Source organism: Centroberyx gerrardi, chromosome 21 (assembly GCF_048128805.1).
Source record: "Centroberyx gerrardi isolate f3 chromosome 21, fCenGer3.hap1.cur.20231027, whole genome shotgun sequence".
NCBI classification, from domain to species: Eukaryota; Metazoa; Chordata; class Actinopteri; order Beryciformes; family Berycidae; genus Centroberyx; species Centroberyx gerrardi.
Window position 1 is genome coordinate 11,935,473 of NC_136017.1, and position 15,618 is coordinate 11,951,090.

The 15,618-nt window shown below is 42.4% G+C and overlaps 1 protein-coding gene across 3 annotated transcripts in view; it reads right to left on the minus strand.

Annotated features, from left to right (window-relative positions):
* LOC139930595 (lysine-specific demethylase 6A-like) overlaps window positions 1-15,618 on the minus strand; it is a 49,562-nt gene that overhangs the window by 14,073 nt on the left and 19,871 nt on the right. Inside the window, exons 6-16 of one of the 3 annotated variants that reach the window (XM_071923814.2) lie at window positions 14,555-14,675; window positions 12,983-13,037; window positions 11,204-11,238; window positions 10,176-10,269; window positions 9,030-9,156; window positions 7,848-7,946; window positions 7,210-7,429; window positions 5,148-5,285; window positions 1,764-1,895; window positions 1,096-1,167; window positions 681-788 (exon numbers count right to left, since the gene is read on the minus strand). In XM_071923814.2, coding sequence (XP_071779915.1) covers window positions 681-788; window positions 1,096-1,167; window positions 1,764-1,895; window positions 5,148-5,285; window positions 7,210-7,429; window positions 7,848-7,946; window positions 9,030-9,156; window positions 10,176-10,269; window positions 11,204-11,238; window positions 12,983-13,037; window positions 14,555-14,675 — 1,201 coding nt within the window. Of the gene's footprint in view, window positions 1-680; window positions 789-1,095; window positions 1,168-1,763; window positions 1,896-5,147; window positions 5,286-7,119; window positions 7,430-7,847; window positions 7,947-9,029; window positions 9,157-10,175; window positions 10,270-11,203; window positions 11,239-12,982; window positions 13,038-14,554; window positions 14,676-15,618 lie in introns of all 3 variants that reach the window. The other 2 variants (XM_071923813.2, XM_071923815.2) reach the window with 2 other exon arrangements.

Below are 15,618 nucleotides of genomic sequence, written 5' to 3' on the forward strand. Positions count from 1 at the left end.
CCAGCTCAATCACAAGAACGTACTTGAAAGTCAATTTAGTTTACTTTTCTGTGATTGACAACCTCGCACTGCCTGATGCGGTGAACCCCACCCATTTGGTGCTCCCAGCAGGTTAAAAACATTAAGATTCATCAGCAAATATTAGACAGGAAACACAGTTAATTGTTTAACGGCCAAATTGGCTAGTAGATACAAGCATCTCACCAATTAACTGGCCAAACTGGTTTTCAGAAAAGATAAGAATCTCAAAATGAGTATTGTTTACCTGCAAAAGTAGCTGTGAGAGTAGACATGTCACAACATCTCAGGGTTCTTACACGTTATGCTTTTCACAATCACATATTTCTCCCAGACTCACTTCTTCAATGGATTTGAGGATTTTGTTTGGTGTTCAATATGACGTATGTGTTAAATGGCTAGGCAGTTTGAGTGTCAACTAGGCCGCATCACTCTGTAGCTGGAGAATATTCCTCACAACAACAAATATTTCAACGTGAAATAAAACTACATGAAATCTGCCGTTATGTCTATTGGGGTTGAACAACAGGTTTATTTTCCTAGTTTTCCAGACTGTCCAAGTCCCAATGGAAATTATCAAATTGATTTTTCTGGTGGCTGGTGTCCACCCCCCAGTTCTGGGGTGTGTGTGTGTGTGTGTGTGTCTTTGTAGTTTTTTTTACCTGCTGCTGGTGCTGCTGCATCATGGTGAGCTGAGCCTCCAGCTGCTCCAACATCTGAAGCTGCAGAGGCTTCAGGCTGGCCCGGTTACTCCGCAACTGTTCCAGCAGCTGAGGGCAGACAGCAACAAACACATGGTTAACTTATAGTCCCAAACACAGCACTACGGTTCCAACAGGAATGATCCGTGTTTTCTTCAGTGACTGAATGGCTTTCCAGGAATTAGAGGCATTCTTTCACATACTGCATTCCAGGGGAACAATGTTAACCAAGACTTAACACTGATATTGATATGAGAATGGGATAGAGCAGAAAAGAGCACAACAGTCCACATAAGGTAGAAAATTGACTTTGACCTCAGCTGGGATGAAAAACAGACATGCTTAATACATCAGAATACAATATGGTGTTACCCACCTGTAGTTTCTGTGGGGAGAGGTACCAGTTGGGAACTGGCTGCTGTGCTGAATTACTGGCCCATGAATCACCCTGGGAAAAACACATTAAGAAGATTAGAATATTACATGACATATGACCTCAGAGATACGGACAGGAACTGAGAATTAATGCTAAAAAAGACTTTGCAGATATTACAAGTTAGGAGATTTTACTTGAAGTATATTGACAGCAGAGACATAACTAACATCACAGGCTAACAAAAATTAAAATGGGAGGTTTAGTCTTGGTTAACCGATGAGCTAAAAATATTTGGTTTGGATGGGAAGCTAGGAGTGGGGAGCTAACGTGTATCCCTGTACAATATATGAAAAAAATATATATATATATTACAGGTATTCAGTGTTTCCCCCAGAATTTTATTAGCATGGGGAAAGACCTCTGAAACAGCATTTAAACTATCATGTGACACTAAAACTTTCCATTTCACCTATTCAATAGTAGGGGGAACTACATTAGGTCTTTAAATGAAGAATTGACTGAAGACCATAACATTCCATGTGAGTGTTTGTATGTAGCATAAAACCATCATATTGGCAGTGAACGACATGACTGGCAAATATCTGATGTTTAATAAAAGGCCAATATCAGCAAACCACTATATCGGTCAAACAGCAGCAGGTAGTTACCTTGGTTGGGCTGGAGGCTCTCCTCCTCTTGGCCGGGCTGGACTGGTCCTCTGCCTGGCCCAGAGCGCCCATGTGAGGGGGCAGAGACTGACCCGAGCCCCCGCCCTCTGCACTGTGATGGGGCTTACAAGCCTAGAGAGAGAGAGAGATGGGGTGGGAGGGGTAGGCAGGAGCATAGACAAAGGGAGACGCAGGAAAAGAAAGGAGGAAAAAAACAGGCAGGTAAAAGGAAGGACACAGCAAAAGGTCAGGGAAGAGAGAGAGGGGTCGGAATAGAGGAATAGGAAAGAAAAAGATAAAGGAGTGAAGCAAGCGAAGGAGAGGAGAGCAAAAGGAGAAATAACAAATGCCAAAAAAAGGTGAGAATGAGAAAGAAACAAAGGAGGGAGAGAACGCAAGTGAAAAAGATGTAGACACGCATATTTGAATATCAAGGAATGATAAAAGAGATAAAAGAGCGATAGGGAGGAAAAAAAGCATGACAAGAAAGAGGCCAGAAGGCAGAGCAAAGCGATGGGGAATGAGGAAGGGAGAAAGAGGAGAGCGCTACTGTGATATTGTGTTAGCACTTCAACAAACAAGCAGCACATGTAGCAAAACATTCCTGTCTATCTAGGTGTTGCTTCATAGGGCAACAGCAGCCCCGGGGCATTTTTCCTGTTTTTAAGGATTACAGGTAGAAATTCACCACTACTGCTTGTTGTCAACACTTGCAGCACTAAAATCACTATTACAGAAACAGACAATGTCATATTGGCTTTCAACAAAATCGTCTTTCTTCACAGCGATTCTATTCATTTCAAATTGCACGGTCAGACTTTGTAAAGCAGTTGCTGCTGCTGAAGCGTACATGTAGCATAACTCAACCTTTAAAGCAAAAGGTTACACCACATTCCACACACTGAGAACCTTATCCTTACTTCTGAAGACGCCTATGGGCCAGATGTGACTGCACACAACTTTAGCTCAATAATACTTTACTGTTGTTTTCACATAAGTCTCTCATGTTCACAGAAGTTTCCAGTCTCTCTACATTTACTCTTTATTTACTACAATTCCATTCCAATCTCTAACTGTCACTGCAATTTGAGGGTTCAACAGTACAATCATTGCTGTTTTGCTGCCAACAATATATTCATGCTACTTAGAAAAGTGACATGTGAAACTTGAGCTTAAAAAGGAGAATACCGGTGTCATTTAGAGTTATAGCCCATTCACTACTGCCTACCTCTAGTTTACATTTCCCACAGACATTTTACAATGCGTGCCTAATGCAATTAGATTTTTAACATTTACTCGTTATGTCATTTTTAATAATACAGACTTTACGGTGTCAAACCTAGTTTGAAATTAACTGTTACTGACAAAGGCGCTCTCAATAAGACACAGATGGGACAATGACGTTTCTAAGGCAACATGTTTTTGAGGGATTATTTCCTGGTCGAGACCTCTATCTCTTCCTGTGGGTGTCAGCTGATTGACAGTAAGCACAGCGTAGCGTAATGTGCGCATTCATATGAAAACACTCAACTCAGGCAGAATTAAATAACGATAAAACAGAAACTTTGGCAAAACCAAACGAAGGCTTCATATTTACTGTGATGGATTATCTCGCTCTGGCAATTTTCTTTCTGCGGAAGTTGTTTTTCATACTTTACAAAAATAAGTGGCAGCAAATGGCTTCTTCTGAACGGAGGAAAAGCCCTGATATGTCCAACTATGCTGACTGTGTACAGAGACCCCCGGGAATAATGTAAAGGAGAGGGGCAACCCAGATGACTGGCACAAACTTAAACACTGGTATTATCTTTTAAAGCAGGGTCATTCAATCTCAATTATTTTTGCAGATTATACACAAATATTTATCCTGTGTTCTCAGTTTTGGAGCATGTATGCTTCTCAGGTAAAAAATGTCACTGTAGATCACTGTGGCTAAAGCCAAGTGATCCAAGCTTCACCTGATGTGTTATTCTGTCTTCCATCGACCACAATGGAAATAAATATTTTAATTAAGACGTTTTAATTAAGACGTTCTCATCATGTTTCTTTTCTCTATTTCCCAAATCAAATCAGGCATGCAGTCACATCTGACCCATTGAAAACCCAAGGCTTTGTCTGACTATCCATTTAGAACTTCCCCATTCCAAAACACCTTCACACTGTAAATAGACATCTTACAATGAATTTACTGGGACCAAATCAAATCACTGCTGAAAATCAACACATTCCAATGCCAAGTCAACAGCACAACAGTGAACACACACCTACGTAGACACAATGGAACTACTGGCCTCTATGATGGGAATCGTGAATGGAATGAGTGGTAATGCAACACTAGGGGGCGCTGCTGGGGCTTTGCGAGCAGCTGCAGGACACCTAAGGTCAACTACTAAAAGGGGGAGGAAGATGGACAGAGCCAATGGGAGACCTGGATCTACTCTACGGCAGCACGACCTCACCAATCACGTCGGGGCAGGGTCAAAGGCCAAACGTCAACGAGTGTGAGAATTACAAACACTTGGCTCAGAATTAGAGCGTTTTAATCTCTCCAGAAAGGCGATCATTCTCAGCCTATAGCAAAGCAGATTAGGAACAAACAACAGCATGGTGCAGGTACAACCACAGCTTTTTCCCCCCCAAAAAAACTGGCTTTGTCAATGAACTCCAGAGAGGTCAAGTCAGATTAAAAATAGGATTAGAAGAAAGAGAAAAATGGGAAGATTTTTTTTCGAAGGAAGTAACAATAGCCTGCACAACTGCTTTATCCATTTATTTAGTTAAACTTGTGCTGAGCGTGATGGGTGAGGCCGAGTGACTACTGTGCTGTGGAGAAGAAAGGGAGTAAGGGCTGGGTAACACTTGGCTGGACCCTCCCTCAGCCGTAACAGATGCCATAAAGCAGCCGCGACGTTGACGTGTTACAGTGGCCATTTGAAAATGTTACAACTGACTTGACTGTGTGCTGACAGTACAGTCTAGTGCTCCGATCTGAGTGAAACAGCATCCATGTTGCAGTGAAGTAAAGCCATGACACTTATTGATCAGTTTAGTTTTGTGAGCGTACCTTGATGTTTTCGGCTTCTTTAGGCATCTGCGTTCGCACACAGAGTGTGGAGGGTGGAGTTAGGCTGAAGTGTTACCCATCGTCGTGTATGTGTGTGTGTGTGTGTGTGTGTTTGTGTGTCCACCTTGTTATCAATGGGTGAGTCAGTGAGTGTACACATGAACGACAGTGCATGCGTGTTTGTGTTGACCTGCAGGTATGTCTGTGTGTACATTAAGATTATGTGTTGGAATGCCTGTGTGTCTGTGTGTGCGCTTGGTAAAAGGCAGGGGAGGGAGGGGGAGGGAGGGGAGGTGTAGTTGCTCTATCTGGTCTCTCACCTGCTGCGGTGCACTGCTCAGGCCTCCCTGCCTGGAGGTTAGCTCAGCTGGGATTGGTAGACTCCATGCCTCCTCAATAAGAGGGAGCATTTTACTTTTACCCTGTAGGCTACTGAGCTGGGGGTTACTCAACTGAGCCTATGGGAATGGAAAACGACGTGAAAAACAAAACAAAAAAATAAATAAATAAAACACAAGGTTTTAAAAAACGATGACCTCAAAAGAAGGAAATGATCAGTAATGGTAAATAGGTAGAGGTTATAACACAAGTGAAGCTAGATTGGAAATCGATAGCGACATCCAAGCTTGTGCCTTCAAATTGTTTTGGCTACATAGTATGGCTGCTAGGACCATGTCACGCATCAACCAAACAAGGAGGTCTTAATACTTGAATGACGTTCAGCAACAATATTGCACAACCCAATAAACACAATCACAACAGGTCCATTAAAGCAAGCCACTGAGCTTGTCTTAATGCCATGGAATTATGCTAAATTAACTGGTGAAAAATGTAACGTTCCTTCATGCATACGTACAGGGAAATGACATTGCTTTTACAAAAGGCTTGGACAAAAATATAAATGAATAAATTAACACATGGGATAAGGGGATTGGCAAGATCCCAACTATTAAACCTAATGAAGGCAAAGGGTGACTTTAAGACTAGCTATGATTAACCTGATCATGAATCCATCCCTGCTCCAAATTAACCGCCCCATAAAGATAAACCTCAGAATAAGGAAAATAACTCTCATCTTTCCCTAAGGGAGCTAAGGTGGAGTTTTCTTAACGAAATGAGAAGGGACTAAAGATTTAAGCTCAAAAGAAGCTCCACTTAGGAGCAACCACCCTGTCAGCCAGACACAAGTATAGATCTCAAAGAACAGGATAGGTATAACCCAGGAAAGTTAAGATGCCACCAGAGGGAAAGACAAGCCTGGGACCACCTGGATTCTACCCATCCAGTCAGCTGAAGATCTATACAAACATCTGAGCAACACAGGAAAAGGTGCTTCTGGACAAAGGCTCTGGTCAAATCATTTAAGAAAGGGACAATTTTCTTCTCTTTACAGGAAAACGTTAGAGCGGAACACCCAGCAGGAGAGGAAACAGAAATGTGATTTTTCAGAGCTTTTTCTTCTAGGATTTCAGATATTTTTGGGTACATAAGTTTCATTCATGTCTAATGGGAGTTTGCTGTTTTCCTGCTTTGTTCCCGGCTTTTTTGTACTCCTAATCACATCCCTATGGAATGATACACGGACTAATCCAACATAGCTGAGGCCTCACCGGGATGCGAACATGAAACGACAAAAAGCAGGAAACTGTAATCTCCTCTGTGCAACGAATGGTAGTTATGTGTGCTAAAGAGCAAACCCTGAAAAATTCCATCCGTTCCTCTCTGTCCTGGTGGAAAGGGTTTTAGGGTCTGGGAGGTTTAGGGGGGACAGAAAAGGAGGAGGCCGCTGATGTTGAGGGAGCCAACCATCAGTAACGTTTCTTCTCAGATCTTGGTCAAATAGTATTTCCAAATAATTATCAGCGTTTGATTTAACCTGCTTGAGGTGTCAGATTGGTATCAGCTATTGTCCCTCAAGTTGTCAATTACAGAGAAGTCTAGTAAATTTAACAGCCAATTGTGATTGTCTACATTTTTTTGGCACTTATTGTGGGGTTAGGGTTAGAAATCCATTTGTAATTATCTGTATGTTACATTTGCTTCACAGAACTAGCGCTAATCAGATGGGAGTATAATAGTCAGCTAGTTCGTCAACATTAACCTGATTAGCTTAGGGTTAATAGAGTAACTGATCTTAGGCCTGAACAAAAGATAAGATACTGAGCTCGCTAAATGAAATAATCAATAAAACTGCTGCCAAAATATAGCCTATTTAAATATAGGCACACACAACTGAATAAAACAACATCAAGTCCAGAATTATTAGAATACACTGAAAAGAGCCATATTCACATATATCAAAGTAGGCTCCCATGGCATCGGTGACTCCTGCTTTTCGTTTTTCCCCTCCAGAGGGAGGGACGCGCTCCCCTCTCCACCCACCTGCAGGCATTTGATGCGGTGGGTGAGCGCGGCGGTGTTGGTGCAGGCCTTGCTGCGCGTGGCGTTGATGTAGCACTTGATGGCGTCGTGCGGCTGGTTGCAGGACTCGTACAGCGTGCCCAGGTCCATCCAGGCGGCAGCGTGGCTGTGGTCCAGCTGCACGGCGCAGATGTAGGCCTGCAGTGCGTCCATGGGCTGGTTCTGCTGCTGGTACAAAACCCTGCAGAGAGGGGCGGGCGGGGGAGGAGAGGAGGATTGGGAGAGAGGGAGGGACAGGCAGGAGACAGAGGCGGAGGGAGACAAAGGGAGGAGAGGAGGTATGAATGGAGAGGAGAGAGGGATGGACAAAGAAAGAGATGGATAAGAAGTTAGAAGTGGTTGATCATGGAGGGAGAATGGACATATGGGGGATGATTGAGTGATTGAAGCAAGGGTAAAATTGGGAGATTGAAGGTACAATTTTGAAAACAATTGTAGGGGAAGCAGGATAAAACATTGAGAGAGAATAGGTGGTTGCAGAAGAAAACAGGAGATTGTTGGATATATGAGGGAAGCCAAAGGTAAAAAAAATAAGTGCATAAAAATAGGTTATATGGTGATGGTCATCTGAGAACATCATTGAACAAACTGGCCCTTACCCTATAGAGCACCAGGTATCTGCACTGGCCTCCGATTTGTCTATGGATTGCCGATAGGAGATGAAGGCGTCCTGGACCTTGCCAATACTAGAGTAGCACCTGGAAGAGACAAAGGCATGTCAAGCTTTTGCTGTAGACAAGGAAAAGCATTCACAAAGAAAACAAGTACACCAAGTACCTTATAAATAGGGTTCCTACAGATTTTCCCCATCAAATCTAGCAATAGAATCATCAACTAGGCCCTGTCACTCTAAAACTGAAGATTATTCTTCTAAAATGTGTGGTCACATGTGCATTGGGACTGAAATCATTTTCCATACTTTTAGACTTTTTGGGGAAATGTCTTCACTTTTCAAAACTTTTCGTGTATACAAGGTTCCTTCATACTTGCTAAGCAAATTCCATGACCTTTCCTTGATTATTCCATGACATAGAGGAATTTCCAGGACCACTATTTGCCAGTGTCTGTGTTCAAATGTTACACTGTTTGCTGAATAGCTGATTAGAGTGTCTGTATATCCTTGTGTAAAAAATTGTGTAAAAATGTAGCTACCTGAAATTCATCAATCAACATTTCAAAAACAGACAATTCTATTGGCAAAGACTATTTTGGTGCCAGAAGAAGTCAAAAACATACTAAAAAGGGTGAGTTCACAGCCCGCTCTCTTTAAAAAAAAAATAAATTAAAAAAAAGTGCAATCTGTTTTGCAAGCAAAGGTCATGTAATCACTTCCATTTGTTTTGGGGTTATTCTTCCTTCAAAAATGTGTTCCCAGTACTGCTAGGGCCAAGCTTGAAATTAAACTCTTAACCAAATGAGGGTAAAAAAACATTCCATGACATTTCAGATAAGTGTCCTTTTCCACAAGTTTCAAATTCCTTTACTTTTCCACGTTTCCATGACCATAGGAAGGAACTGTATATTTGTCTAATTTCACAAGTGCTGTAAATGTGCCAGGGTCAGACGCTGGGTATTCCCGGTGGGGTTTAATGAATCAGTAAGTTTCAGATACTCTCAGGTAAATTGTTGATGACAGAAAAGTAGCTTAAATTCAAATACTTTTCTACGATTGTCTAAACTTTCTGGTACTTGTTGTACTGTCCTCTACAGCAAACCTCCACCCATTTTGTACTCAGGTTGAAACACACACACACACACACACACACACACACACACCCTACCTGCCAAGGAAGTACCAGGACTGTCCAGAGTTGGGGTCGGCCTCCAGAGATTTCTGCAGACACTGGATGGCATAGCTGTCCTTGTTGGCTCTGTCCCCGAGCTGTTCCACTGTGTGATGCATCCAGCCTGGAAAATCAGATGTGAATCAAATCACCTCAGCTGTTCATCAACTGAAGCCCTCAGACAAAGAACCGATTTGAAATCGGTCCGTTTTGAATTTTTTATGAGAACCCAACATAATCACTTGCATATGAGTGTTATACTATATCACCTCAAGGTACACAACCTCTACTCTGCCCAACTATTTCTTGTGTGTTTTCAGGGTCAAATGCTATGACTCAGGTTTAGATTTCATATCAGCAAAGTTTACACCCATAAATGCTACTAAATGACATCCAGTCCAAATCTGTATCAACAGTCACTTTGTCAGGATAGAAGAGAAACTTTGAAGTAATTTTTCTTAGTTCCACTTTAAAAGGTAGTGCCCCTGAAATCATAAAATGGACTTATATGGTTCTTTGAGGAAAGGCTTCAATCAGTTGGCTTGCAGGTCACCTAAATGATTATATAGTACAGGCTGGGCTATGCAGCAATCAAGTATTAGGTCTTGAATAAGGACAATCACTTATGTATATATTTGTATATTTGGTATAATTTGTGGATTTGTATAATAGCTTCATTCAATGAACTGAATACGACTATACACAAAGCCGTTTTATTGGTCAAATTGATTATTTCATCCATCAAAGCTCCCCTTTTCTGGCTAGAGCCCTTGTCATTTACTCTTAGACTTACTACTTTTTTAAAATTAGATCGGTCAAGTTTAGTTAGGCAGAAATCAGTGTATAACAAGAACAGAAAACTAAGCAATCAATAACTGCAGGGAGCTTGTGGTGATTAGAGGGAAAAGCAATGTGTGTGTCTCTAAACATTTTACTGTAAGTTGTAAAATTCACTGGAGTTCACCCTTTTTTAGGCAAATTATGTTAATAATTCTTTGTGCTGTACACTGTCTCTCTCAGGGGTAGCAATTCATAGTAAGTTGGTACATTTCAAAATACATTTTGTATACCATACTTTTTAAAAAGGTGGTAATTGTCAGAATCATTTTTCATACTTCATGTACAGCACGTGGGTGTTCTTACCTAGTTGCTGCAGGGTAGTGGCCTTCACCTGTGCAGGGAGATCCTCCGTCTGCAGAAGGCTCTCATAGGCCTCCTTGGCAGCCCGGTATCTCTTCTGGATATGCGGAGTGGAGGGGCAGTGAGGGGGGAAAAAAAGGGGGGAGAGAGGGATGAATAGGGTGGCAAGAGATGGAGGGGAAGAGAGCAACAGGGAGACAAGTGTAAGAAGAAATCAACAGAGAGGGGTGGGGAGACGGTGACAAGAGAAGGAGGCAGAGAATGAAGCGATGATTGAAAAAAAAAAAGCTGAGATGCATTTGAAAATCCCTCCGTTGGGGCATCCATGTGGCTCAGCAGGCTAAGTTGTTTACCGTGTGCTAAAGACCTCATGGATTTGAAATCAACCCATGACCTTTGCCACATGCCATCCTCTCGCCTCTTGTCCAGCTTTCCTGTGTCTCCACTATCCAGCAGAACAAAGCAGGACCGCCAAAATAATCATCTTGATGAAAATCCTCCCCCCCTCCAAATCTAGTCACGCTTTTGCACCCAAAGATTTGCTGCACGCAACGGAAGCCTGAGACTTCCACTGCAGCACTCGATTCTGACACAGCACAAAAAACACATTAGTCCTAAAGCGCTGGCACTCCCAGAGCCGGCGAGAGCTACTGTACCTCTCCACTGAAACACAGAGAGAGTGAGAGAGAGACCACCAGCATACAAAAGAGGGGGAGACAGACTTTCTTGTTTCCGTGGCAACCTCGCTGCACGGCCAAGAGGAGTCTCCCATCCCCTCCCACCCAACGCCCACCCACCCATCCTGCTCCCTCCTCAATTTGTCGGCACCTGGTTCAAAACAAAAAAATAGGGCTATCCCCGGCGTTCAGATGCATTGTGATTTTACTAAGCTAACTAGGCTAGCAGCTATAGCCATGGTACTGGACATTTAATGAACTATTCTCATAAATTAAAATGACAGAAAGAAAACAAGAGTCTTGTGTCCTGGGGAGGAAATGAAATTGAAACAGAGGTTTGATAAAAGCGCTTACCTGAATCTCATACAAATGAGCAATGTGGAACTGAACTGTGAAAGGAAAGGAGAGAAAACACACATTAGGCAGAGATTATTTGGCATTTAAGAAAGCCTTTCCCGCCCCTTCTCAGAGTTAGTCCTCCTTATAGGAGTCTTCTCAAAAGTAGCGCTCCGGTGCCAATAGATGGGTCTTAGTTAATCCAAGGTTGCTTGTCTACGCTGAGTGTAATGGAGCAGATAGGTAGCTGTGCTCCTGGCGGCACCTTCCTTTGTCTGGAGCGCTGCAGTGTCTCTGATCTGAGCTGCCTGAGTGACTCTCAGCAGATGGAGGGAGAGAGAGAGAGAGAGAGAGAGAGAGAGAGAGAGAGAGAGAGAGAGAGAGAGAGAGAGAGAGAGAGAGGGAGGGAGAGAGAGAGAGAGAGAGAGAGAGAAGGGAAGAAAGAGAGAGGGGGGGTGTCCTTGGTGTGTGTATGTGTGTGTGTGTGTGTGTGTGTGAAAGAGAGATAGAATGAAGGGACATAGTGAGGGAGAGGCAAACAGTGAGAGCCTTGTGTACATGTGTGCAAGTGTGTGTGTGTGTGTGTGTGTGTGTGTGTGTGTGTGTGTGTGTGTGTAAATAGCAAACAGGATCTGGAATGGAGTGTGTTGGGGTAGAGAGACAGATAGAGAGAGCGAGGCTGGGCAAAAATGGATATTGCTGTCTCCAAGGTAACAGGTACCGGGGCCGGGGAGGAGAGAGATGGCAGCGGCATATCAAATAATGCCAGTATCCTACCCAGGCTGAACCCCACCAGTCTACCATAATCAAACAGTCTGCTCAGACAACATGGGAACACAATTAACAAGATTCAAGCCTTTTTTACCAGCGTGTCCTGTCAAATTTTTGGTATATGAGCAGAGGGGGGAGTGGGAGTCCTGGGCCCATTCCAGGATCAGTTCCTGTAGGTGTTGTAGTGCAAGAATGGCTCTCATTTGGCTATTTATACCATAATATGTGGACAATTGTGCTGTAATTGCAGCTGCAATATTTTTTTGTGGACTGCACAATAAGGGTCCAGATGCTGAATTTTCATTGCATTTACATTTTCTAGCTGTGGGGCAATTTTCCTGCTGTCAGTGGCCACCACAGCGTAATGAATGTAAAGGAAACACTGCATTGTACCAAGCAGCATCAATAACATACCGTCTAATCATGTGAAAGAAAACAGTCTTGCTTGTGTTTGCTGCATTATGTGATATCACTGTTGTAGTATACAAACCATGAAAATGAAAAAAGGACGTTTTTGTGAATGAGGAATAGACTGCATACTTTCTCATTGAAGCACTTGAATGAAATCCTACAATGGGCTTTTAACAGGTTTCAAGGGCCCAAGGGTAACAACAGTCACTCAACACCACATACAAGCATGTAGGCTTTCAATTCAAAGGAGAAAAATGTCAAAACTGCAGCAGCAGCATTATGGTGTTTACTCTGCTAAGTACAGTAAGGAGATTGAGTCAACGCTTTCCACACTAAGTAAGTACATTTTCAAGGCTTCATTCCAAAATGCTTGACATCAATTTTGACAAGTGGTTACCTGAAATTTATCAGTGTTTCATCTTATAACTTAAATGTCTTTTCATGTCAGCAATTATGTCAGAGTAGGTGTCACATTTTTCCCCAAACGGTGACCTCTCATTTTGGAATAAAACGTTTAATTTCTACAAACCTATATTTCTAAGATACTTCTATACAAATCAATATTATATGATGCAATTTTTTTAAAAGGAAAACAATTCAAAGGATGTTGCTTACTTTCAGCTTTGGACAAAGTGCAGGGGTTGGAGTCAATCAAAGCCAGCTGAAAATGCTGTTGAGAGAACATTGGTGAAAATCAGTAAGCTCATACAGAATTATCATAGCAACTCTCCCTCCCTTTGTGTACTGAAGGCAATCTTGAACCTTAAACACATTAAAGTCCCACAGATTCCGTCGTGTTCCATTTTTTGGCAGTGCTACAAAAAGCAATGGCTTCAAATCACTACATTAACCACCCATTCAAAGTAGCGCGCTAAAGCTACAATTGTCCTATGTAGCTCAATGGGTAGAGCACAGCACTAACACTGCCAGGGTTAGGAATTACATTTCCACTGAAAATATATGCACTCATGGCACTGCAGACAAAAGAATCCGCCTTCTGGTTAATATGTTGTTTTCTTCACACTAGTCATTTTTTTCTTCAGCTAGAGTTCTGTTTACAGCTAGATATTTCAGAGGTGTAAAGTCTTCTATCATGTCTGGGTCCAATAGCTTTGGGTGTTTACCTTTCTTCTTCCAGTCAGCTAACTAACAAACTAACTTTTGCATCCCCTGACCACAGTAGAGAATTTACTTGTCACCTCATTATTTCTCCCGCCAGTTAAACAGAAATTAACCTAAAAAGATAGGTTACTTGCCACAGTGGCTAATAGAATAGACAGAAGTACTGGCCACAACCAAAAAGTATCCAAATTTGACTGCTGGCTGGTGTTAACTGCCTCACTGACAGACAGTCATATATATTTCTGATACCTGAGGTCAAGTCAACAGCCATGGTCAGGGTTCCCACACATTTTTACCAATGAATTTTCAAAACTTTTCCATAATATTTTACCCCATTTCCATGACTTTAAGTAGTTTAAAATAGGTAAGGCCTATATAGCGATCATAGGGCACAATAATGAGGCTCTTACTCCAGTGTGCTATGCCCTAAGACAGGCAGTGTAGCAAAAATGTAGCATGGAATATGGAATGGAATGCCTTTGCCAAACGTTTTGGTGCAGAGCCTACATCCAGCGCGGCTAGGGTCTGCCTCTCTCTTGAGCCATGTATTATATTTGGCGTTCGAAAGCCATACATTATTGAACACGCACTTCCCAGGCATTTTTGCAGATAAGCAAACTGCTAGCGCTTGCTAACTTTACTCGCTCGTTTCCCACCGCCAACTAGCTGCATACGCCAATGTGTATCACGTGATACTAGTGAAGTTTCAACGGTCACACAGCCTGTGCAGCGCAGCACTAGATTTTAAATTGGTAATACAAGGAACGTATTTCGCGTAACATTAGACATGTTTTGGGATTTTTATGAACATATTTTAAACAATTGCCAAAAACAGTTCAAATTCAAAACTTAAATTCCAAACCATTTCCAGGCCTGGAAAACAGTTTTTCTAATTTCATAGCTTTTCCAGGAATTTCATGACCGTGGGAACCCTGCATGGTGTTAAATCTGTGTTTTCCACTGAAGATCTATTTCCATCCACTTAAACTAGAATTAAGTCTAACAGTAGGATTAATCCATGATGGCAAACCTGAACTGTGTGTTAAAGCTGTGGAGTGGCCCTACCTTTAGGCTTGACTCATAGTCTGTGTTGACCTTGAACATGAGACCCAGGCGCAGGTGGATCTCCTTGGCCCGGGAGAAGCCTGGGTCGATGTACAGCACCTCCTGGAACGCTTTGATCGCCCTGCAGGAGGGACGGAGGGAGGGATGAGGTAAAGGAGGGAGGGAAGGATCAAAGAATGAGGGACAGAGAGAAAGAGGGAGAAAAACAGCACTTCAGAGGCCAAGGAAAAAATAAGATAAGCCAACATCAAGACTGGATAGCTGGTCCAGGTCCTGGATAGCTGGTCAGATTGGACCAGTGAACCAATCAGTTTTTCCTATATCATGTTCATACTTAGGAAGACCACGCAGGTAGATTTGTGTTTTAGATTAATTTTGGGTGCTGTGATGCACAAAGCTGGCATTTCTCATTCATGTAGTTTTCAAAAAATCCCAAATGCCGTAAAGCTCTGACAGTGTGTAAGTGGACTACAGTGATCATAATTCATTGCACCTATGATGCAGCACAAGGTGTCAGACAGTCAGCGCTCCTCCGAGTCTCGCTGTGTCGACATGAACTGAATAGCGAGGAAGCATGAGATGTTGCTTACACAACATGCTGTGGAGGTAACCCATTTGCAATCAGCTGTGTGTTGCATTTGCTTCACTGAAGTAGTGATAATCAGATGGGAGTGTAACAGTCAGCTCATGTTGCAGCAGCAAGTTAGTCAGTGCTCGCCTCATTAACTTACACTACAGCAGGATTCGACAGTGCAAGCATTTTACTCACATTTGCTCCTACAAATAGAGTGAATGAGAAATATCAAACACAAGCACCTGTGCAAATAGAAATTTTGCCTTCTAACAGGTATGGCTACACTGCAGTTTATTATTTTAACGCTGCCACTGTGATCAATGTGTTCGTCATTGTTTTAAAAAACACAATTCAAAATTTGGTGTTGAGTAAATGGTAGTAAATGAAGTAAACCTTAGTCGTAAATGAACTACAAGACCAATTTAAAGGTGGCAGGCAACTATTCTTTTGTGAAGGGGAACCTTGATTTGAAGAGAGACACTGTTGTTAA